The sequence below is a fragment of the Vipera berus genome (assembly GCF_964194415.1).
Source record: "Vipera berus genome assembly, chromosome: 9".
Classification (NCBI taxonomy): Eukaryota; Metazoa; Chordata; class Lepidosauria; order Squamata; family Viperidae; genus Vipera; species Vipera berus.
The window spans coordinates 2,052,818-2,075,687 of NC_138212.1; the positions used below are offsets into that span (position 1 = coordinate 2,052,818).

At 48.3% G+C, this 22,870-nt stretch overlaps 1 protein-coding gene across 5 annotated transcripts; it reads left to right on the plus strand.

Moving 5' to 3' along the window:
* On the plus strand, positions 1 to 22,865 carry SARS2 (seryl-tRNA synthetase 2, mitochondrial). Of its 5 annotated transcripts, XM_081334244.1 has the most exons (19): positions 1 to 247; positions 1,989 to 2,084; positions 2,333 to 2,362; positions 2,579 to 2,719; positions 3,535 to 3,589; positions 3,699 to 3,762; positions 4,407 to 4,512; positions 4,797 to 4,844; positions 5,141 to 5,249; positions 6,088 to 6,133; positions 6,318 to 6,405; positions 6,781 to 6,893; positions 7,337 to 7,430; positions 8,319 to 8,411; positions 8,600 to 8,665; positions 9,952 to 10,094; positions 17,058 to 17,104; positions 17,623 to 17,716; positions 18,452 to 18,514. In XM_081334244.1, exons 1-17 carry the CDS (start codon positions 2 to 4, stop codon positions 17,098 to 17,100), a joined length of 1,581 nt encoding a protein of 526 aa, XP_081190370.1. In that variant the 5' UTR covers position 1; the 3' UTR covers positions 17,101 to 17,104; positions 17,623 to 17,716; positions 18,452 to 18,514. The 5 variants fall into 5 exon arrangements, with proteins under 5 accessions (XP_081190370.1, XP_081190373.1, XP_081190371.1 ...); XM_081334247.1 differs by lacking the exon at positions 9,952 to 10,094 and having other exon boundaries at positions 18,452 to 18,520; XM_081334245.1 differs by lacking the exons at positions 17,058 to 17,104; positions 17,623 to 17,716; positions 18,452 to 18,514 and having other exon boundaries at positions 9,952 to 10,559.
* The last annotated feature ends 5 nt before the right edge of the window (positions 22,866 to 22,870 follow it).

Here is a 22,870-nt window from a genome sequence, read left to right on the forward strand (position 1 = left end):
CATGGCGGCGCCGCTGCGGCTGTGTCGCGGCGTGGCTCGGCTTTGGCAGCAGCCGCTGCTCCTCCGACCGCCGCCTCGCCGGGCCGGCTCCAGCGGCGCCCGCAGCCGCCTGTACGAGCACGCGCGGGAGGGCTGGGCCTCATGGCCGCGGCTGGACATGGCGGGGCTGAGCGCGCGGATGAGCGAGGCCGAGCGGGAGCTGGAGGCGCGCAAAGGGCCTCTCAAGGCGCCGGACCTGCGCCAGCTTGTAAGCGGAGCGGGCTGGCCGAAGGGGGAGGGGAGGGCGGGCGCTGGCATCTCCCCGGCTTCGGGTGCCTGGCCTCTGACGGGTGGCTTAAAACGGAGCCCGGTGTCCCCTCTCTCTCTCTCGCCCGCCTTTGCCGGTATAGATTGGTGTATTTCAGCCTCTGCCGCTTTAGGATGGGTGGACTCCAACTCCCAGAGTTCCCCAGCCAGCAGGCGTTAAAATGTCTGGACTTCCGTTCCCAGAGTTCTCCAGCCGGCTTGCATCAAAATGTCTGGATTTCAGTTCCCAGAATTCCCCAGCCGGCAGGCATTAAATGTTTGGGTTTCAGTTCCATGGAACTCCACGCCAGCATGCATTAAAATGTCTGGATTTTAGTTCTTAGATTTCCCTAGCCTGCAGGCATTAAAATGTCTCTTTTGCAGTTCCCAGAATTCCCCAGCCAGCCTGTTTTAAGACAGGTGGATTTTAACTCCCAGAATACCGCAGCCAGCATGGGGTCCACACATCTTAAAGTTGCTGAGCTTGAAAGACATTAGTATATAGGTGACCTCTGTTATTTTGAACCCTGGAGCAATCAAAGAGCTTGGGATGCTAAGCCACGTAGAGTTCATCAAACAGGAGATGTGATTAATTCCATGCCATTAAGCCAATGTTGGCTCTGTCTTCTCCTGGATGATCTGTACCCAACCTTGACTCCAGGACTTCCAAGAGACCCCCTTTGCCTCTTTCTCTGAGTTCTTCCATCTGGCTGCTGGTTGTCCTCTTCTTAAGTTTCCCTTCACCTTCATTAACGTCTGCACAGATTGAACTGACTTGATTATATGCCATCCTCAAGTGACCTAGAATTTAACAGGTCAACCTATTTTTCCATTAATTCCATTCATATTTGTTAAATCCTCCCATCCTCCCTCTAGCCCAGGGGTAGGCAACCTCGGCTCTTTTATGACTCATGGACTTCAACTCCCAGAATTCCTGAGTCAGCTACACTGAGGGGAAAGACAGAGGTTTCCAAGCTGAGCCATGCTGGCTCAGGAATTCTGGAAGTTGAAGTCCACGAGTCATAAAAGAGCCGAGGTTGCCTACCCCTGCTCTAGCCCCTCAAGCCTTGAATTAAAAGCACTTGAGTCCTACCAGGAAGCATTTTTAAGTGATTTAAAAAAAAGTCTGAAGGTTTAAAAATGAGTTTGCTCATTCACTTCTTACATGTAAATTTAGTTACATGCTACAGATTTAACCTCTCGTGGCTTCTGATGTAGCAAAATTGTGGTATGGTGAAAGAGGCTTCAGGTAGTCCTTAACAACCATTCATTTAGTGACCATTCAAACTCACAACAGCACTGAATAAAGTGACTTACAACCGTTTTTCACACTTAGGACCATTGCAGCATCCCCTGGTCATGTAATCAATATCCAGATGCTTGGCAACTGACTCATATTTACAACGGTCGCAGTGTCCTGGGGTCACGTGATCCCGTTTTGTGACCTTCTGACAAAGTCAGTTGGGAAGCCAGATTCAGTTAACAACCCTGTTCCTAACTTAACAACTGCAGTGATTCTCTTAATGACTGTGGTGGTAGAATAGTGCAAAACACACTTAACAAATTTCTCACTTAGCAACATAAATTTTGGGCTCAATTGTGGTCGTAAGTTGAGGACTATCTATTCATACCGCGATCTGTCCTTTTGACTAATGTGGTTTAACCTTTGCAGTTTTCTTTCTTCCTGTATCCTAACCAACCAGGTTACTGTTTGGGAGAGACTCAATCAGGTTCAAGAGGAGATTGCAAAACTCACCATAGAGAAAAGCAGAGTGGGGACAGAAGCATACAATTTTACGGTGAGTGCCTGTGATTGCGATCACACTGGAATAATCCCTGAATTTATTATAGGAAAATATGTTAACGAATTAATACCCTCCTATGTCTGGGCATTTCTCTTCAGAGAAGAGAAATTAATTGGTTGCTTTTCGTAGTTGTAGAATTGACAAAAATAGCTTTATATCCTTGGCTGATAGTTAATTATTCACAATCATTACATTGGTTTGTTTTATGAATAACCGTCCACTGTTGTTGTTTTTCTTTGTAGCAAAGCCATGATGAGAGTACTTTACAGACGGTAAGGAAGTTTGCTTTTCCTTTTTTTCCCTCTCCTCCCCTCCCCTCCCTTCCCCTCCCCTCCCCTCCCAATGATTCTGGGCGGTGATAGATTTTAAAAAATTAGAAACAAGTGGTGGTGGTGGGGGGGGAAATGAAACAATAAAAATGGAGAATATTTGCTTCTTTCTTCTGTGAATTCTTCAGCATCTTTCCCCCTTTTTCTCTCTCCCACCAGCTGCCTGTTTACCAGGCCTTGGTGAAAGAGGGGATGGAAATCCGTTATCGCCTTCATGCCTTGCGCCAGGAGGAGATCGAGTTGCAAGAAAAATACTACCTGGATGGCCTAAAGCTGCCCAACAAGATTCACCCTGATGTGGTAAAGAGCATGAAATGGAGAAGTAAATGTTGGTGTGTCTAGGGCTCCGTCCGGCACGGGAGATCAGGTCCAAATAAACTGACATTGCTAAAAAGCCAATACAGTAGGCGTTGACTTAAACCATTTGTTTAGTAACCACAGTTACAATGGCACTGGAAAAAAGTGACTTAACGGCCATTTTTCATACTTTCGTGCCATTACTGCATCTCCATGGTCACATGATTGGGTGCTTGGCAACTGGTTCCTATTTATGACGGTTGCGGTGTCCTTGGGGGGGGGGGTCACGTGATCCCCTTTTGCGACCTTCGGACAAGCAAAGTCAACGGGGGAAGCCAGATTCGCTTAACAACTGTGTTATTAATTTTAACAACTGCAGTGATTCACTTAACAACTGTGGCAGGAAAGGTCGCAAAATGGGGCAAAACTCACTTAACAGCTATCTCCGCAACAGAAATTTTGGGCTTAAATTGTGGTTATAAGTCAAGGCCTACCTGCACACAGGAATCTCCTCAAATAACAGTAGCACCTGCTTGAAGTCATAAAAGAGTCCACGGAATTCGAGGGGTGGGATTGTTGGACTTTGTTCATTTGTGACTATATAGGGATTCTAGGCTGATTTCCCTTTTAACTCCACCCCCAGCTTCTATCACTCTTTCTATAAGCTCCTATGAGTGAGGCAGTCCAAATTCCCTGAACCTTTACTATAAAATAGTGGCTTTGGATGCACTTAGCTTAGGCCTGGAGTTTTTCACCTTGAGTTGGACAGAAATAATATTTGATGCTGTGTCTTCACCTCTTCTCTTTTCTCCCCGTAGCAATTTGGAGACGAGAACAAACCCAGGATAGTGGAGATTATTGGCGAAAAACCAGGTGAGAGCACAATAGCCTGGGCTACCATTGAGGTAGAATTCAGTCAATGCGACACTGCAGTACTTTAAAGAATAATGCCTTTTGCTTCTTTGCTTTGTTTTGGAAACAGAATTTGATTTCAAGGTCAAAGGACACCTAGAAATTGGAGAAAAGCTGGACATTATAAGGCAAAGGTTAGTATGAAAAACTTCTGTATTCCAAATGTGGGGTTAAAACTCATTTCACTCCAATATGTTCCAGCTAGTCTGCTAAACAGAAACCAGAGAACAGGACAAGTGGAATTGAATTTCTTCTTAATCAGGCTGAAAAACGGGTAGCGTTCATTTAACGACCATTTAATAAAACAAGCAGAGAATGCAATATGCCAGTTCAGTTATTGCACCTTGTAGGAGAGAGAGTTGGGAGTGTGGTGGTAAAAAAAAATAAAAAAATCAGCAATCTGGTAGCTTTTGTGCCTAACATATTTTATTAAAAGGCAGAATCTTTGGCAAGCTGTAGCTCATCAGAATTTTGAACCCAACCTAATAAAATTGGTTTTCGTGAAAGGGGCTGCCAAAATCCTTCGGATTTACGTCAGTATTTGGCGAGGTCGTTTGCCAGAAATTCTGCACAGTCCGTGTTCAAAGGCAGCTGAGGCAGAACACGACCAACTTTAGTTGCAAGGATGTGACGGTTTCCAATGCTTGGCACCTAAAGAGACAAACGGGTGGCTCGGTTTAAATATTATCCAAAAAGATAAGGGAACTTTGCAAGTGAATTGGGCTGCACCCTTAGGAGTAGCTCGAACAATTTTTTTTCTACCTTTTCTTCTCCGTAGACGCTTGGCACATATTTCCGGTTTACGATCATACTACCTCCGTGGGGCAGGTGCTCTGCTCGAGCGAGCCCTGATCCAGTTCACTTTCTCCAAGCTGATCAAAAAGGTATTGAATTCTCGAGCAGTGTTTTTTCAAACTTGGCATCTCTGACAGGTGTGATGGACTTACAGCTCCCAGAATTCCCCAGCCAGCCGTGCTCTTGTGTTGGTCGTACCCCAGAGTCTCTGCAAAAAATTCAGAGTGATGGGAAAACACCCCATAATGCTTTTTTCCCCTTCTTCTTTGCATTAAGGTTCAAAAGCAAACCAAAAATGGGGGGAGGGGGGCTTATAGGCACTGGGACACGAGGGATTCCTGCAGTTCTTCATGTCCTTTTCTTTTCCCTTAAGGGTTTCATTCCCATGACCGTCCCAGACTTGCTTAAAGGAGCCGTGTTTGTGAGTATCCCTCCGTTCGTTCTGTTCCATGAGATTTTGGCTACTGAAGGTGCCCATGGAGCTGAATAGGTTTTTTTAGCTTCTGAGGGGTCCTTGTTCCTCTCTCAGCTTGGTTGTTTTCTTGCAGATGTTATATTACCCAACTAGGGAACATCATCAGTTCTAGAAGAGGTTTGGGGTTTGTGGGGAAGAGGAGGACGACTGTGGGGTCCTTGGTGCTCTCTGAACTTGGCGGTTTTCTTGTAGACATCTCATGACCCAACTAGGTAACATTGTCAGTGTCTTCTGTTTATCAGGAAGGCTGTGGCATATTACCTGAAGTCCACTCCTCCCTGGTGTATAGCATAGACCCTTCCCGGTTTGAGGATCTGAACTTGGCGGGAACATCCGAGGTTGGCATTGCAGGTATGGTTAAAATAGGGAAGTCTTTTGGCCTGTGGTCAAGGATGAATTTGGGGGCCACGTCAGTGCTTGAAGGAGAGGGTTATATGGAGTGGAGGAGAAGGAGGGGCTAGGAGGAGGACAGTGGGGTCCTTGGTGCTCTCTGAGCTTGGTTGCTTCCTTGCAGACTTTTCATGACCCAACGAGGTAACGTCATCAGCGCTAGAAGGGGGCAGGGTGGCGGAGAGGAAGAGGAGGGAGGACAATGAAAACTTTGGGGTTTTGATCTTGGTGTTTTCTTTGCAGATGTTTCATTACCCAACTAGGTAACGTCATCAGTCTTGGAAGGGAGGGGGTTTTGTGGAGAGGAGGAGGGGATTCTTGGTGGTCTCTGAGCTTGGAGGGTTTTTTTTGCAGATGTTTCATGACCCAACTAGGTAGCATCATCAATGCTAGAAACGGGGAGGAGGAGGAGGACGGTGGGGTCCTTGGTGCTCTCTAAGCTTGGTGGTTTTCTTGCAGACGTTTCCATGACCTAATTAGGTAACATCATCAGTGCTAGAAGGGTTTGCTCTCTGTTTATGTACAAACAACTGACTCTATCAGTGTCAGTGGGAATGTTCTTGATGGTTCCTTGAGTTTACAGTTTGATTATTTGATTGCTCATCTTCTGGCACTGATGATGTTCCCTAGTTGGGTCATGAAACATCTGCAAGGAAGCCCCCAACTTGACAAAGACCAAGGACAAAAAAAATGGGATTTCTTTAATTAAGAAACCTGTGAACATTCCACTCTTCGATTCTGAGCCACAAAGATTTTGTCGCTCCCATTTTTTCTTTCTTTCTCTTTTTGTCTTCTCCAGGTTATTTTGCAGACCACGCTGTGGCTCTGAAGGATACGCCCGTCAGGTCAGTCCGTGTTGTGCTTTTCTCTGCATTCGCACCTTCAGAATTGCCCTTTTAGCTCCCTAGATTTTCCAGAGGGTTGGGGTTTTTTTTAAAAAAACTAACTTCCAACATATTTTTATGGAGCGGGTGGGAAGGCCTGATATGCCCCCACCAGCGTGATTAATCCTCTTTTTGTCTTGGCCAGGATAGTCTGTTCCAGCACCTGCTACCGAGCAGAAACTCAAACCGGCAAGGAACCATGGGGTCTCTATCGAGTGCACCAGTTCAACAAGGTGACGCTCGGCAGATAGAAGATAGATGGATGGATGGATGACCTTTATTGTCATTTTTTACTGTGGGCACAATAGCACACATTAAAAATGAAATTTAGTTGCTGGCTCTCAAAGTGTACACGTACATCACACCCATTTAAACATGCTATATACAACACACGTATAGACCTACTACACCCTTACATACAATTCTGGGAGTTGAGGTCCACCCATCTTAAAGCACGCTCCCTGGGGGATTCTGCGAGTTGGAATTAGATACCTTAAAGCACGCTGTCTAGGGAATTCTGGGAGTTGAGGTCCACCCATCTTGATGGATGGATGGATGGATGGGGGATTCTGGGAGGTCACCCTTTTCTCCTTCCTGCATTCACCCAGGTGGAAATGTTTGGGGTCACCGCCAATGAGACGGGTTTCGAAAGCAGCGCCTTGATGGAGGAATTCCTTGCCCTCCAGAAGGAGATTTTCCTGGAGCTGGGACTGCACTACAAGTAAGGAGACGTGGTGGGCTTGCAGCTGACACAGGATCTGTCCGAGCCCCTTCTTTAGGGCGGCTGAAGTGTCCTCGGGGTCACACGATCCCCTTTTGCATCCTTCGGAAAGCAAAGTCAAACAGCCGGTTTACTGACATAACTGCAGTGTTTCACTTCACTGGTGGAGCGAGAAAGGTCGTAAAATGGGGCCAAGCTCAGTGGAACAGCTGTCCTGTTTAGCAACAGAAAATTTGGGGTCCCATTGTGGTTGTAAGTTGAGGACTGCCCGTACACTGTGGAGGAGTTCACAGTAAACCCCACCCTCCCCATCCAAGGAGCCAAGCGGATAAAGACGGCGGGAGGGGGGCTCAGCTCCTGCTTGCCCACCCAAAGGGGCTCCAGGGCTTAGCTGTTCCTTTGGGGCTGCTGCGCTTGCTCTGACCAGCCTCGCTTTGTGGCAGAGTTCTGGATATGCCCCCGCACGAACTGGGCCTGTCTGCCTTCAGGAAATTCGACATTGAGGCCTGGATGCCCGGCCGGAACCAGTATGGAGAGGTGAGAGGGTGGCAAGGCCTAGGCTTTGGGGAGGGGGGGGTTGCACTAAGGGTTGGTGGGGAAAATAAAAAATCAAGATGGTGGTCCAAAGGTTTGATTGACCTACCCCTGGAGGCACCACTGGTTTGGCGTCCGTGCTGGAATTATTGCTGGTGGCCAAGCCTTTACAGCTTGGGAATTTTCTCTGGGGAAAGTCGCCTGTCTTGCTCCAGGTGTGAAAGGAAAGAATTCACCGTCTCCGGAATCATCTGCTGAATTAAGTCCAGCCCATTTTGGACCCAGATTTTTTCTTTGTCCATTCTCGTTTTCTTTTTTTTTCTTCCATTTTGGTTATAAGCAGCTCCAGCTGAGAACAACAGAGTTGAAAGGGACCTCGGAGGTCTTCTAGTCCAACCCCCTGCTCAAGCAGGAAACCATTTCAGACAAAGGGTTGTCCAATCTCTTCTTAAAAACCTCCAGGGTTGGAGCAGCCACAACATCTGGAAGTCCCAGGATATCTGCAAAAGAAATAGCCCCTTCCCCACTTCTGATTATCCCAGTCTGAGAAACAAGCATTAAAACCCCCTCATGAACACTTCTGGGTTATACGGCTACAGCCCCTGTCTCTCTTTCCTGGACCACGCCAGTACAACGTCATGGCTGCATCAGTGTGATTCTTTTCATCGCTTTTATTTATTTATTAAATTTATATGCCCCCCCCCATATCTCGAGCAACTCTGGGTGCTTTATAACCTCATAAAAGAGCCATGCAAAACATTGAGAATGTGAAAAAAACATTACAGAAAAAGTAGATGGGAAAGGAACTGAAGATGTAAAGAAGAGGGTGGTGGGACTTTTTCTTTCCCACCGTGTTCCTTGCCCTCTTTTCATTCTTCCCTCCCCCTCTAGATATCCAGCCTCTCTAACTGCACTGATTTCCAGTCGCGGCGGTTGAACATCTTGTACTACGATGAGAAACAGCAGCTCAGCTTTGCACATACGGTAAGCTCGGTCCCAAGGAGACCCGGGTTTGGAGGGGGGGGCAATGTCTCAAGAATAAAGAGGGTGGGGGGCTGCAAAAGGGAGAAAGCACCCACCTGGTGCCTTTTCTCCCTCTGGGCAATCTTGGGGCTGGGGGCTTCATGTCTACAGTTGCCAAACGTTCACGAGCCGTTTTTGTGCTTTCGCAGGTTAACGGAACCGCCTGCGCAATTCCCCGGATGGTCATTGCCATCCTGGAGTCCAACCAACTCAAGGTTTGTCGAGGGGGGCGTTTGCTTGGCGTAGCCTTCATAGAATATGGCAGCCTTGCCCAAGCTGGAGCGCTCTCTGGGTGCCTTTGGGACTACGACTCCCAGAATTCCTGGCCAGCCAGGGAGGATAGCATGCTTGGGAAAACATGGCAGCTTCCTCCCTGTAGTGATAAAACAGTGAGGAGATTAGCAATGCACAGGTTCTATCCTTGTCCAATCTGGATGACCTCCTCCCAGGGTGCAGAGCAAATAGCCCAGCTGGTTGGGGGAAGGCTGGGAGTTGTAGTCCCAACACACCGGGAAGGCAACAGCTTTTGGGGAAAGCTTTCTATACATCTTGACGAACTCTGGTTTTCTTTGGCCCTTGCCGGTCCAGTTTTGAGTTGCAGGAATAAGTCAGAATCCAGGCTGAATCCTTGCCAAGGTCACCCTCGCTCTCAGGAATATCCTTACTGTAAATAAAACAGGAAGAAATGGTCCCCGACTTAACAACATCCCTCTAGCAACAGTTTGAAGTTGCAGCAGTACTCAGAAAGTGACCTTGTGGCCAGTCACGACCAGCGCAGTATTTCCCTGGTTCAAAATGGATCAAAATGGTGGCTGCTTGATAACCCAGATTTTGCATTTCTGACGGCTGTCACAAAATCACCATTTGCAAACCGTCCCGGCTGGCTTTGGACAAGCAGAGTCATTGAGGGAAGCTGGATTTGCTTAATGACCCAGTGATCCGCTTAACAGCTATGACCTAAAAAAGATACATTTGAGTGTGACTCACTTAAAAAATTGTCCTGCCTAGCAGTGGAAATTGTGGCTTCAGTGGCAGTGGTAAGTCAAAGACTGCCACATGCACAGGGGATAATCTTTTTTTTTGCTTTTGCTTTTATTAAATTTATATGCCGCCCTTCTCCCTGAGGACTCAGGGCGGCTCACAACAATAAAAATTAAAATAAGTAAAAAGTTTAAAAGAGAATTAAACAATAAATGCAAAATTACGAGACAATTTAACCCAGTAAAAAACCAATTAAAACCCATAGTCAGTCCAGGCCCGCTTGTTGGAACAACCAGGTCTTCAGGTCACGGCGGAAGGACCGAAGGTCAGGGGCTGTCCGCAGCTCCGGGGGCAATTCATTCCAGAGGGTCAGCGCGCCCACAGAGAAGGCTCTCCCCCTGGGGGTCGCCAGCCGGCATTGCCTGGCCGACGGCACCCTGAGGAGGCCGACTCTGTGGGAGCGAACCGGGTGACCCCATCTTCTCCTTTGCCCAGTGACCCCATCTTCTCCTTTGCCCAGGACGGCAGCGTTCAGATCCCGGCAGTTCTGCAGCCTCTGATGTGCGCCGAGGTCATCACCAAACCCAGCCACCACCTGTTAAAATACATCGGTCCCAACCAGTCCAGGAAAGGGAAGAAACCCATCTGGAATACTCAGAACGAGTGAGGACCCTCCGTTAGGGGCCGGATCCTGCTGCGAAGTGGGGCAGCCCCTCCTGAACAGCAGAAGTGCTTCTTCTGCCTGGCCGTTGGAGGGGGCTCTGACGTGGCGCGTTGCATCGGTTCCCTCCGTAAAAGCCACCCATGGAGAAAGGCGCTTACTTGCGCCGTTACATTTCGGAGCAGTTCCCCTTCTGGGTGGCGTCTGGCTGTAGAGGAGACCCCTTTTCTCCCGTCTGGGGTTTATTTTCGAGACGGGGGGGTCCCTGAGTAGGGGAGCAGAACGGTTATTTCAGCCTCTAGTTTCTTCTGCACCCGTCTAATGTTCGTTCCTGTACTCTTTCCGGTCCCTTGAAATTCGGGCGCTTTGGAAACAGCCCACATCTCAAATCCCATCAGGTTATCTGGACCGGGAAGGAGAAGGCTAGGAATAACATATGTCAATAAATAAGAATTGGGGTGATCTTTTCACTGCTTTTGTTGTGGCCTTGAGCGAAAAGTCTTGTTTTATTTGCATCCCTTCAAAACCGAGCTGTCCTTGCCCCTGGCGCTCTGTTTGGGGACGAGCCCCCTGGGTTTCCCCCCACGCTCCCCCGGGGCTGGGATGGAGACCCCTTTTGAGGGGAGCCACCAGCTGCTGCAGGATTTGCCACCCGGTTCTCCTGCAACTCCAGTTGTTGCGCGGTCTCGGTCTCTCTCGAGTGAGCTCTGCCCGACAGCTGCCGTCCTGTGTCGCCACAGCTAGTTTGTACGCTGCGGGGCCCCCACCACATGTGACTTCAGAACAAAGGCCTGTTACAAAAGGAAGATCAACAGGTGCAGCCAGCCAGAGTAAGTCAAGGGAGGGGAGCAGGCTGCCATGGAAACTACTCTTCCAAATAAGCTGGTCTGGAGCAAAAAAAAAAAGGGGGGGAGTTGTAGCTTACAAATATAACTGGGCCAGCAGATGGGGAAAAAGCTGACATCATGGATGCTTGCGGGTCTGTGTAGCTGCCACGGGGTAGAGGGGCTGGGCACGATAGTTCACATGAAGAGTAGCCTTGCTTCCGAGGTGGGCTTTGGGAGTAGAACAATTTTACGGGAGGGGAAACTGGGAGATTGGGCTAGAAACTAGGAGTTGTTGTGTTCTAGCCCTACGTTAGGTACAAAAGGTGGTTGACTGGGCCAGCCACCAGGAGACGGTTCTATTCCCACCTTACGCATGAAAGCTGGCTGGGCATTTTTGTGTCTGCATCCTCAGAGTTGAGTTGAATAGAATTAGAACTAGAAATTAGAATAGAATAGAATAGAATAGAATAGAATAGAATAGAATAGAATAGAATAGAATAGAATAGAATAGAATAGAATAGAATAGAATAGGACTGTAGAATAGAATAGATAATTAGAATAGAATTAGAATGGAATAGAACAGATTGTAGAATAGAATAGAATAGACAGATTGTAGAATAGAATAGATAATTAGAATAGAATAGATTGTAGAATAGAATAGACATAATTAGAATAGAATAGAAATAGAATAGTATAGAGCTGGAAGGGACCTTGGAGGTCTTCTAGTCTAGCCCACTGCTCGAGCAGGAGAACCTATACCATTTCAGACAAGTGACTGTCCAGTCTCTTCTTAAAAGCCTCCAGTCATGGAGTGCCCACGTTTTCTGGAGGCCAGCTGTTCCACTGGTTAATTGTCCTCACTGTTAGGAAGTTTCTCCTCAATTCCAGGTTGCTTCTCTCCTTGATTAGTTTCCATCCATTGTTCCTTGTCTTGTCTTCTGGTGTTTTGGAGAATAATTTGACCCCCTCTTCTTTGTGCCAGCCCCTCAAATACTGGAACACTGCTATCATGTCTCCTCTATTTCTTCTTTTCTTTAGACTAGCCAAATCCAAGTCCTACAGCCGTTCTTTGTATGTTGATCATTTTCCCCCCACTCGTCTTAGGCACGTGATGTTCAAATAGAGAATGTTGCATTAAACCAGGGTTTTCCAGGTTTGGTAACTTTATAAGACTTGGGGACTTCAACTCCCAGAATTCCCCAGCCAGCCATGCTATTTCCTCCCCCCCCCCCCGTGCTGGCTGGGGAATTCTGGGAATTGACATCCACAAGTCTTATAAAGTTGCCAAGCTTGGAGACCCCCCCCCCTGGTTTAATGCAACTTAACCCTATTTCAATGTTGTGCGCTCCCGACGCTCGGCCAAGGCTTGGGATGCCTTCCTTCTGAAAACCCGTTTCCCCCCTCCCCCAGCCCCCATGCTTCGAATCCTCCTTCCCCTCCTCCCTTACACTTCGAGGGTTGCATAAAATGACCCCCTCCCCTCTTTCCAGCCGGACATACACAGCCTGCTTTGTGCGTGAATTCTCTTTCAACCACTGGAAAGGGAGGGTTTTATTTTTATTTTACTTTTTTTTTTAAAAAAATGGGGGGTCTCAGCACCCAGATAAGCAGACCCTTTCCCCCCCCCAGCCCCTCGACCTTCTGTTAGGAGCTGGTGACATCACTTCCTCCCCAGCCTCCTCCTTAGCATTCCCCCCGCCCCTTTTTCCAAAGTCTCCGATGCGACTTCGGTTCAGCTCCAGACGCAAATAAGTCCTTCAGGCTCCCCCATCCAAGGACGTTGGCCGGCTGGTGCTGCTGCAACAGACCTCGCTTTGCATGGGGTTCTCACCCCCCACTTTTTTTGTAGTCTTTTCTGTGGTTTTTCTTCTCTTCCCTCCCCCCCCCCAAAAAAAACACCAGTCCAAGAGGAACAGAGAGGCAAGCTTGCTCAAGGTTTGAGCTATGATTTCGCTGGGAGTCGCTCTCCTGCTCTTTCTCCTCTGCCGAGGTAAGTCCCGTGCGTGGTTTCCGTACCTTCCCTTCCAGCCCGTCGGCTCTCCATCGGCTCTCCATCCCCGAGGGAAGCAAGCCGAAGGTCCCCTCCGAAGTTCCCCCCCCACCTTCTGATCTTGCTCCATTAAGCACTTAAGCAGCCTCGGTGCAGCCCACGGAGTGTTTCTTCTGCAACTTAACATGCAGATCAGCCAAGGAGCCTGGCAGAATCGCCTGGGGTGGGCTGGGGACTCCGGGTTTTGTAGCGATGTTCCCCAAAGTCTTTCCTGCTGATTTGCCCCACTCCTTCCCCCCCAGGAAGGGCATGAGTTTTGCCAGAAGGGAGCAAAACCAAGAAAAAAAGGGCTTCTTGGGAAGATGCCCCGTCTTCCTTTGATGAGATCTAATGTTTTTCCTTTTTTGGGGGGGCCCTCGGAGGAAGAGTCTCGACTTGGGAATGTATTCTAACAGAATAACAGTGGGAAGGGACCGTGGAGGTCTTCTAGTCCAACCCCTGCTCAAGCAGGAGACCCTAGACCAGTTCAGAGAATTGGTTGTCCCAATCTCTTCTTGAAAATCTTCTGTTGGTGGTTAGAGTTAGAATATACCTTATTTCAGCTCTTCCCCCCCCCCCCCGTGCAAACTGTTACCTTCCCATTTATGGGGTTGTAAGTCTTAGAATTATATTGCTGGGAAGGACCGTGGAGGTCTTCTAGTCCAACCCCCTGCTCAAAAGAGCCTTCTCTTACCTGCCCAGGTACTGCTGGGGCTTATAGGAGTTTGAGTCCGCTCTACTTAAACAAGAGATAGGAGAAGGCTACCCCGACTCGTTTGCTGCTTTCATTCCTACAAAAATAGCAAATCCTAGCTTTGAAGCTAGAAGTTGATTATCACATCTACCAGCCTCTTCAAACCTTCCTGCCGAGAGAGATCCTCAAAACTCTTCTCGAATGCTGCTCGCTCTTCCCCACTTGCGCTTGTGTTTTTGTTTTTTGTTTTTAAAAAAATGCTTTCCATTTTTTTTTTCCAAAATCCCTGCCCCCCCCCCCACTCCTGTTCCTTTTATTTTCTCTTTTTTGGTGACTCCCCAAATTCGCCTCCTTTTTCAAATGCCATACGGAGCCTTGACAATACCAAGCGGTTATATTGGTAGTTGGATGGAGGTTGAGGGGTGGGGGTGGGGGGTCCCGTTCCGCCAAAACAACTCCCGGTTTAGACCCGGATTTCGTTCTGAGGAAGGCAGAGCCGGTCTTGGGCCAGCGCTGCGCCAATTGTGGTCTTTCAGAACTTGGACGGGATTACAACTGGGGGGGGTGGTGTTTCAGCACCCTGGAGAGCGGGGGTTTTCAATCCCAAGGAGGTTGCCTCCAGTCCTGCCTTTCTCTCCACACACCCCACCCCCTATGCAGGGAATTTTTAAAACACACACACACAGAGCCCTCCCCTTTTCTGTTCCTGAAATGCTTGGATTGTGTGAATTGGGCTTGCTGCCTGGGGTTTGGCCACGGACTAGCTGCATTTTGTAGTTTGAAAGTTGGCCAAAAAGCATGATGGATTTCTTGGGCAATGCAGTCTATCGGTTAGTAATCAGGGGTAGGCAACCGTGGCTCTTTGATGACTCCTGGACTTCAACTCCCAGAATTCCTGAGCCAGCACAGGAATTCTGGGAGTTGAAGTCCAGGAGTCATCAAAGAGCCACGGTTGCCTACCCCTGGGTTAGTCGTAATGGGAGACGGATCAGTCCAGCATGCCTGGACTTAAGCTCCCAGGAGTCCCGAGACTGCCTGCTTTCAGCTGTGTGGATTTCAACTCCCCGAATTCCTCAACAAAACTGGGCAGTTGGGGGATTCTGGGAGTTGAAGTGCTGATGAGATCCTGAGTTTACTCATTCAGGCTGGGACTGCGCTCCTAAAGGAAGGAGGGCACGGAAAAACCCAATTCCAATCTTATGCAAATCAGTAAAGAGTAGGAATCGGCAACACAACGTTTTTAGAAGGAAACAGAATTAATTGGGGCTGGGGGAGGGGGAATGGATGGGGAGGCAGCTGCTTCCAGTACATGATTGATGTTTTCACTTCATTTTGGGTTATTATTATTTTTTTGGGTACTGTTGTTGTGCAGTCTCTAGCATTATGTAAGACTTATGTAAGTAAGTAAGACTGGCACACCTGAAAAAAGCCCTCTCTTCCTAAGCTTTTGAGGGGGGGGGGAGGTAGGGGTAAAATCTCCAGAGATTTATTAACCCCAGAATGACAGCCTTCTTTGCAACAGCCTCCCCACCCTTTAGTTATCAGTGGAATCAGAATTACAGAATAAAAGACTTGGAAGGGACCCCTTCCTTGACCGTGGCTTATTGTAAAAACCAACAGTGGATCTGCAAAGGGGACATTAAGGGGGGGGCGGGTGTTGGCAGAATTATTTAACATCGGGTCATAAGCTGGCCAGAGGCATGGGACAGTGAGAGAGGCGGTGTATCGATTTAATAAACAATAAAATTTAAAAATATTCACTGTTGTTCTGACTGGAGCTTTGCCTACTCCCTGCCGACGTTTGCTTGAACAGCAGCTGGATGTCCCCAAATGAAACAGCTGAAAGCCTTTTCTTGAAGGAGGAAGATTTAATCCAGCTTGGCAACTTTTAAGACCCGTGGACTTCAACTCCCAGAATTCCTCAGCCTGCATGTGGAATAGCCTGGCTGGCTGGGGAATTCTGGGAGTTGAAGTCCACAGGTCTTGAAAAGTCGCCGCAGTTGAGCAACTCTGCTTCAATCGGTCTCATTTCTTACGGGCTTTTTAGCCCAGGAAGGATTGAGATCAGAAAATAAAACGAGAAGGGAAGGGAAGAGGGGGGAAGAGGGAGCAGGATGGGGAAGGGAAGGGAGGAAGGAAGAAAGAAGGAATAAAGGAAGACGTACAGAGGAGGGGAGGGGAGGTTTGCACCTCAAAGTAGAGACAGAGAAAGATAGTTCCCACAGCGGAGGAACATCCGGCTTTAAACAAGAACCTGCTTTGGTTCTCTCGGTCTACAACAGCTCAAAAGAAAAACGGACTGTCTCTTTTTGCGAAGCGATTCGGCACAAGATGTACCTGGCTTAACAACTGAAGCGTGCCAGTTGAGCAGCTGTCTTCTCTCACTCAACAGATGCCATTCAATAAACTGCGTTCCTGCCACATCTGGACAGGATGAGGACACCATAAACCTCTGCTTCCCTCCATCAGGGCTGATGAGAGTTTGGAGGTGTGATGCCGGGCAACACGGACACAATTAGCTTTTCGGAAATTAAGCCTCTTCCAAGTCTGCTTTTTATTTTGTCTTTTAAGAGGAGGGCACTTCAGAGAAAGCAATTTTGCCTGCGTTCTCCGATGAAAAGCTATTTCCATTGACTAGGGTGGTTACACGTGTAACAGAGGGACAGAATCAAGATCACATGAAGTGCTAATACCACTTTATAAGGCCTTGGGAAGGCCACACTTGGAATACGGCATCCAGTTTTGGTCACCACGATGTAAGAAAGATGTTGAGACTCTGGAAAGGGTGCAGAGAAGAGCAACAAAGATGATCAGGGGGCTGGAGGCTAAAAGATGAACGGTTGCTGGAACTGGGTATGTCCAGTTTAATGAAGAGAAGGATTAGGGGTGACATGATAGCAGTGTTCCAATATTTGAGGGGTTGCCCCAAAGAAGAGGGAGTCAATCTATTCCCCAAAGCCCCGGAAGGCAGGACAAGAAGCAACGGATGGAAACTCATCAAGGAGAGAAGCAACCTAGAACTAAGGAGAAACTTCCTGACAGTGAGAACAACCTGCCTCCAGAAGTTGTTGCTGCTCCAACACTGGAAGTTTTTAAGAAGAGACTGGACAGCCATTTGTCTGAAATGGGATAGGGTCTCCTGACTGAGCAGGGGGTTGGACTAGATGACCTCAAAGGTCCCTTCCAACTCTGATTCTGTTCTGTTCTTTTATCCACATCGACTAAATTAGAAAACTACCAGTTCCCCTGCTGCTCTTTTATTCCCATGTCATAGAAAGGAAAGTCAGATTAATATCAGACCAGTCACGAGTGCAAACCCTAGCAAGCTAACCAAGCATTGTGTTTTCCTACTGAAATTTAGCTACGTTTGAATATTTGGCAGTCTATAATGTTTTCTCTCTTCCCCCCCCCCCAGCATTTTCGCTTCCCGTGCCTACTCAGCTGTCCAAGGAGGATGAAACGGTAAAAGGGAAGGGAAGGGAAGGAGAGCGAAGAATACACAGGTAGTCCTCGATTTATGACGCCAACTGAGGCCAGAATTTCTGTGGCTAAGCCAGGAGGCCCTTAAGTGGGTTGTGCTGGATTTTGCGACCTTTTTTTGCCTCCAGTTATTAAGCAAACCAGTGCAGTTGTTAAGTGAGTCGGGCTGTCAAGCGAATCCAGCTTCCTCCAATAGACTGTTGTAAGTCGAGGACTACCTGTATAATGGGAGTTGGGAGAGATGAACTTTGCTGGGAGGGTTTGGCTGGTCTGCAACAGGCAAAGTTTCTCCGGGGATGTTGGGGTGTTTGGGTTGTGGAACAGCTGCAGAGCTTTTGAAACGCCAGGAACTTTACGTAAGTGAGGAAAGAGAGAAGAAGTGCCAGGTGTGCCAGATGTGGACAGAAGCAGAGAGAGGGAGAGAGGTGTGTGGGGAGAGAGAGACTCTCAAAATAGCTTCCGCCACTAACTTCCGGTCTTCTCCTGGGTTTTCTGGCTAGGTGGTTAAATGCATCTCTGAAATCTTAGCAGATGCCCTTTCCAGATCCAGCCCAATGCCGGTGACCAGCGAATGCATGAAGACCCTGAGGGAGGGTAAGTGGAGAATTGGGGTCTTCCTCCTTCACCACTCCCCTCTAGCACTGATGATGTTACCTAGTTGGGAAGTGAAAGAAACCACCAAGCTTAGAGAACTACAAGGACCCCACAGTCCTCCTCCCCCTCCTCCTCCCCCCCCCCGCAAACCCCAGTGTTCAGATGAGACCCCCCCCCCAGTTTCTTGGTTGGTAAAGGAGATGGGGGGAAACAATACTGTTTCACACTTGCAAGATTCTCTAGCATTAGAGAAGAAGAGCCCTGGTGGCCCAGTGGTTAGAATGCAGCATTGCAGGCTGGCTCTGCCCACTGCGAGCAGTTAGATCCTGACCGGTTCAAGGTTGACTCAGACGTCTGTCCTTCCGAGGTCAGTAAAATGAAGACCCAGATTGTTGTGGGCGATGTGCCGAGTCCGTAAACTGCTTAGAGAGGGCTGTAAAGCACCGTGAAGTTGTATATAAGTCTAAGTGCTATTGCTATTTACAACAAAGTAGAATTAGTTCCTCTGGGCGTGAGGCCTCTCTGGTTTAACCCCACGAGGCGTCAATCTTGCAAGTCTTAAGAGCGACGCTGTCTCTTATCTGTCCGTCTGCTTGTCAGCTCCTTTTTTGTCCAGTCTCCCACGCTCTTTCCCATGTTCCAGTACATCAACATTGCATGCTGTAAGTTGCTTGCATTGTGTGTGGACCCATGCATTTGTTACTCTTGGGAGTGTTAACCCGAGCTCCATTTCAGATGAGAGAGTCCTTGCGCTGCTTCACCATCAGCATCTTCTGACGGAGTTGGAGGAACTTGCCCATCAAGGTCAGCATCTCTCTCTCTCTTTCTCTTTCTCTCATCTATCTGTCTGTCTGTCTGTCTGTCTGTCTGTCTGTCTGTCTGTCTATCTATGATTCCCCCAACAGCTGTGGCAAAAAGGGTGTAAAATGGGGCAAAATTCGCTTAACAAATGTCTCACGTAGCAACAGAAATTTTGTCGTAAGTTCTTTGTCGTAAGTTGAGGACTACTTGTATTGACTTCAGTTGAATACTTTTATTTGTCCAAGTGTGATTAGTCACATAAGGAATTTGTCTCCCGTGCAGAAGCTCTGAGTGTACACGCAAAACAACAGATAATCTTCATCATCGTATTAATGACACTAATAAGAGGGGGAAATAAAGGAGATAACAGTAAGGATAAATAATGCTACTACAGCCATGCCACACGGGCAAAGGTACACAGAGGTTGGACAGTGCTGTGAGAATTAGGTGTTCAGCAGAGCGATGCCACGAGGGGAGAAATTGTCCCCGCCTCTCTTATTTTTTACGTTCGCTTTGGCTCCATGTCTTCCATTCCTTTCCCAGAAAATGCGAAGCATCTCCTGGCCCAGGAAATCCACCCCAATTCTGGGGAAGAAAAGCAACAAGGAGAACTCCAGAAGAAGGATGGGCTTGCTCAGCAGAAAGAAGCTGCCTCTGAGAAGACGGAAGAGCGGGCTGGCGGAAAGAAAGAGGAGGAGGAGGAGGAGGAGGTGATGAAGAAGGATGAGAAAACTAAAAACCCCAAGGAGAAAATCAAGGTCTCCCAAAAGGAAGATCTTCAAGACTCTCTGGAGGAACGGGATGTAGAGGAGGAGCAGGAGGAGAAGACCGCCTCAGAGACGTGGCACTCGAAGGAATATTTTGGCCACGTCAAGAAAAGAGGTTCTAGGCAGCCCAAAATCAGGAAGGGGATGCTTTGGGGAGATGAAGAAGGCCAAGAGAGAGAGGAAGCGGGCAAGAGACGCTTGAGGATGGGTGAGCAAGAGAGGAATGACCCCCCAGAAGAAGAGGAGCAGAAGAAACACCACCAGGGAGGACACAGTGATGAGAGCTGGGAGGAAGAGGAGGAAAGATCTGCTGTGGCCAAGAGGGTGGCGGAGAAGGCCAGCGATGAGGAGACCGCCCAGTTCGAAGAGGAGGAGAAGGGCCTTCCAAGCTCCAAGGCCCACCTCCATAAAAGCTGGAAGCCACGGAAGGAAGAAGCAGAGGAGGAGGAGGAGAAGCACGACAAGGTGAGACATGGCCACCACCATCCATCGGTGGGCTTGGAGCTCAGGAAGAGACGTGGGAAGGAGGAAGTGGATCTGAAGGGCAGGCACCACGCTCCGGAGGAAGAGGAGGAGGAGGAAGAGGAAGAAAAGCACTCCAGGCAGAGGAAGGTTGGTCCTGTTTTGAGCACCTATCAGCTGATTTGATTTTTAAAAAGGCTTCCATCCCGTTTTGGTGGCTTCTGCTTTCAAAAACTAAGGAAGGAGAAGGGGGAGTAAAACGGGAAAATAAAAACAGCTGGGAAGATCCAGGAGGAAGTAAAGAGTTAGGCTTCTAAACGTTTTCTCCTAAATAGGGGTCGTTTAGGACAGAGTTGGTCAAACGTGGCGACTTTAAGACTTGTGGACTTCAACGCCCAGAATTCCCCAGGATTGGCTAATGGTATGCTACGCCGGCTGGGGAATTCTGGGAATTGAAGTCCACAAATCATAAAGTCACCAAGGTTGGCCACTCCTGCTTTTGGAGCTAAGTGTCCAAGCTTCTTTGTCCTCCTCCCTGTGATTTGCTTAACAACTATGGCAAAAAAAAATATGGCCATAAACCCAGGCACGGCTCGCTTAACAATCTTTGCTTAACAACGGAAACCCTGGTCCCAGTTAAGAGTCGTACGCTGAGGACTCTGCCGCTATTCTGACCTTCTCTTCTTTGAAGGTCGATTGCGATACCCATCACCCTCCAAAAACCGCTTGCCTCCGTTTGGAAATGGCGGGCCGGCCTCAAATTTCTCAGCCAAGGTCACCCTGGCAGGGCAATTGTGGGAGTTGAAGTCCGCAAATCTGGAAGACCTCCACGATGGAGAAGACTGACATCGGACCCATGCTGGACGGTTCCGCTCTTTTTCTCTTTTAACTAAATTCTTTTCTCGTCTGTTGCTTTTTCCCTTTAGGCTCAAGAGGTGGAGAAACTGGAAGAGGTTGAACGGCAGCTGAAGTGGGCGGCCGACAGGCTAGAAGAACTGAAGCGGGGTTAAATCCTGCAGCCGCCTCTGGAGCTGGGGAGGGTAGGAGAGATCCCCGGCTCTCCATCAAGTAGCCTTCTGTCAGCCCCCTCCCCCCCTCTCTCTCTGACCCTTGTATTCAGCTTGGCTTTAGACTGTTAATGAAGTTTCGCCCTTGCTTACAATGAGAATAAAGGAGAACATTTGGAGCTCAGGGCTGGGTGGTTTTCTTGCAGACGTTTCGTGACCCAGCTAGGGAACATCATCAGTGCTAGAAGGCAGTGGAGTTTGTGGAGAGGAGGAGGAGGAAGAGGAGGAAGGAGAAAGGAGAAGAAGAAATGTGGAGTCCTGGATGTTCGCAGAGCTGGGTGGTTTTCTTGCAGATGTTTCGTGACCCAACTAGGTAGCATCTTCAGTGCCAGAAAGGAGTGGGGTTTACTCTGTTTGTGTACAAGTGGTTTGCCCTGTCAGTGTTGGTCGAGTGTTGCTTTCTTGTGCGATCCTTGGTGCCCTCTGAGCTTGGTGGTTTTCTTGCAGACGTTTCATGACCCAGCTAGGGAACGTCATCAGTGCTAGAAGGGAGGGGGGTTGGTGAGGAGGAGGAGGAGGAGGAGGAGGAGGATGACGGTGGGGTCCTTGGTGCCCTCTGAGCTTGGTGGTTTTCTTGCAGACGTTTCATGACCCAGCTAGGTAACGTCATCAGTGCTGGAAGGGAGGGGGGCTTGCTCCCTTCATAATCCCTTGATAGGGACTTGGCAGGAGGAACTACCAACTCAGGCAAACCCTTAATTACATAGTAAGCAAGGAACCATCAAGAGCACTCCCACCATCGAGAGGGCAAGACACTTACATATAAACAGACCACAAATCCCCCTCCCCCTCTGGAACTGATGATGTTATCTAGTTGGGCCATGAAACGTCTGCAAGAAAACCACCCAGCTCAGAGAGCACCAAGGAGTCCATAGTCCTCCTCCACTCCCTTTTAGCATTAATGATGTTACCCAGTTGGGTAATGAAACGACCACAAGGAAGCAACCAAGCTCAGAGTGCACCAGGGACCCCACTAATATCCACCTGGCTCACATTTTTGCCCCAAACAGGGAGGCATCTACTTCCCAGGTAAACGAGCTTGATCTGGCTACGGAACTGTTGTAGGAACAGTTTGTTCCGCACCTGTTTTCCCATTGACTGCTATCCTCAAATCTCTGCTTGCTACTCCCAGGATAGCTTTGATCAACTCTTAAGAGCTTAATGCTACCGATGTATTTTATTCTATATTTCCAGTTACGGAATTTAGATGCCCAGTTGCATTGCAACTTGTCTACGTTGCAATCCGAAGGATGGTCCCACGGAACAAGGCTATCACTTCTGTGTTGTGCATCAAGATAAAAATATTAATATTGGTTTAGTAATATTGCTTTAATATTGTTTTTTTCCCTTTTGACAACTTGAAGATGGGTGGACTTCAACTCCCAGCATTCCCCAGCCAGCGTGAATTGAAGCCCACTCATTCTCAAGTTGCCACAGGTGAAAATAACGACAACTCTGGGTTAACAGGGGCTCCCATAACTTCAAATTTCCACTCGTAGAAGAGGTGACCTGTTGCCTCTCTGCATTTTGCTGACGTAAGCTTGCCTTTTTCCTAAGAACTGCTGCAGTAATTCTGCTGCACCGTTGCGTCAAATGCAGTTAAACCTGCACACACTGCAAGTAAAGATAATGACCTAAGACAGTGCTTACTGCCTCTGTGTGTGAGCTAGTTGTGTCTTTGTGTCCTCCGAGACAGCTGTTCCGTTGTGGTCCGGTATCCGCTGAGTCCATCTCTCTCGCTGCAGCTTATTTCAGAGGAGAGCGCTGCTTTTGGCTTCTACTTTTACACACACGTTAAGAGGGATGTGTCCCCGCCTACAGTTAAAAGAGCTAGTTTGGTAGGCACCAGGCTAGAAAGTGGGAAACAAGCGAGTTCTAGTCCCACCTTAGGCATGAAACCTAGCTGGGTGACTTTGGGCCAGTGACTGTCTCTCGGCCAACCCACCTTGCAGGGCTGTTATTGTGAGGAAATAGGAAGAGGAAGGTGTGTTGATCTATTTGCTGTTTTATTTGTAAAAAGAATAAAGATGGAATAAATAAAACACAAATGCACCTGT

Bases quoted from the DNA above. Each gene is read 5' to 3' on its own strand.
- SARS2 (XM_081334244.1), top strand. From the start codon at position 2: ATGGCGGCGCCGCTGCGGCTGTGTCGCGGCGTGGCTCGGCTTTGGCAG. The intron at 3,763-4,406 runs GTTAGTATGAAA...TCTTCTCCGTAG, and splicing joins CTGGACATTATAAGGCAAAG to ACGCTTGGCACATATTTCCG. The intron at 8,412-8,599 runs GTAAGCTCGGTC...GTGCTTTCGCAG, and splicing joins AGCTCAGCTTTGCACATACG to GTTAACGGAACCGCCTGCGC.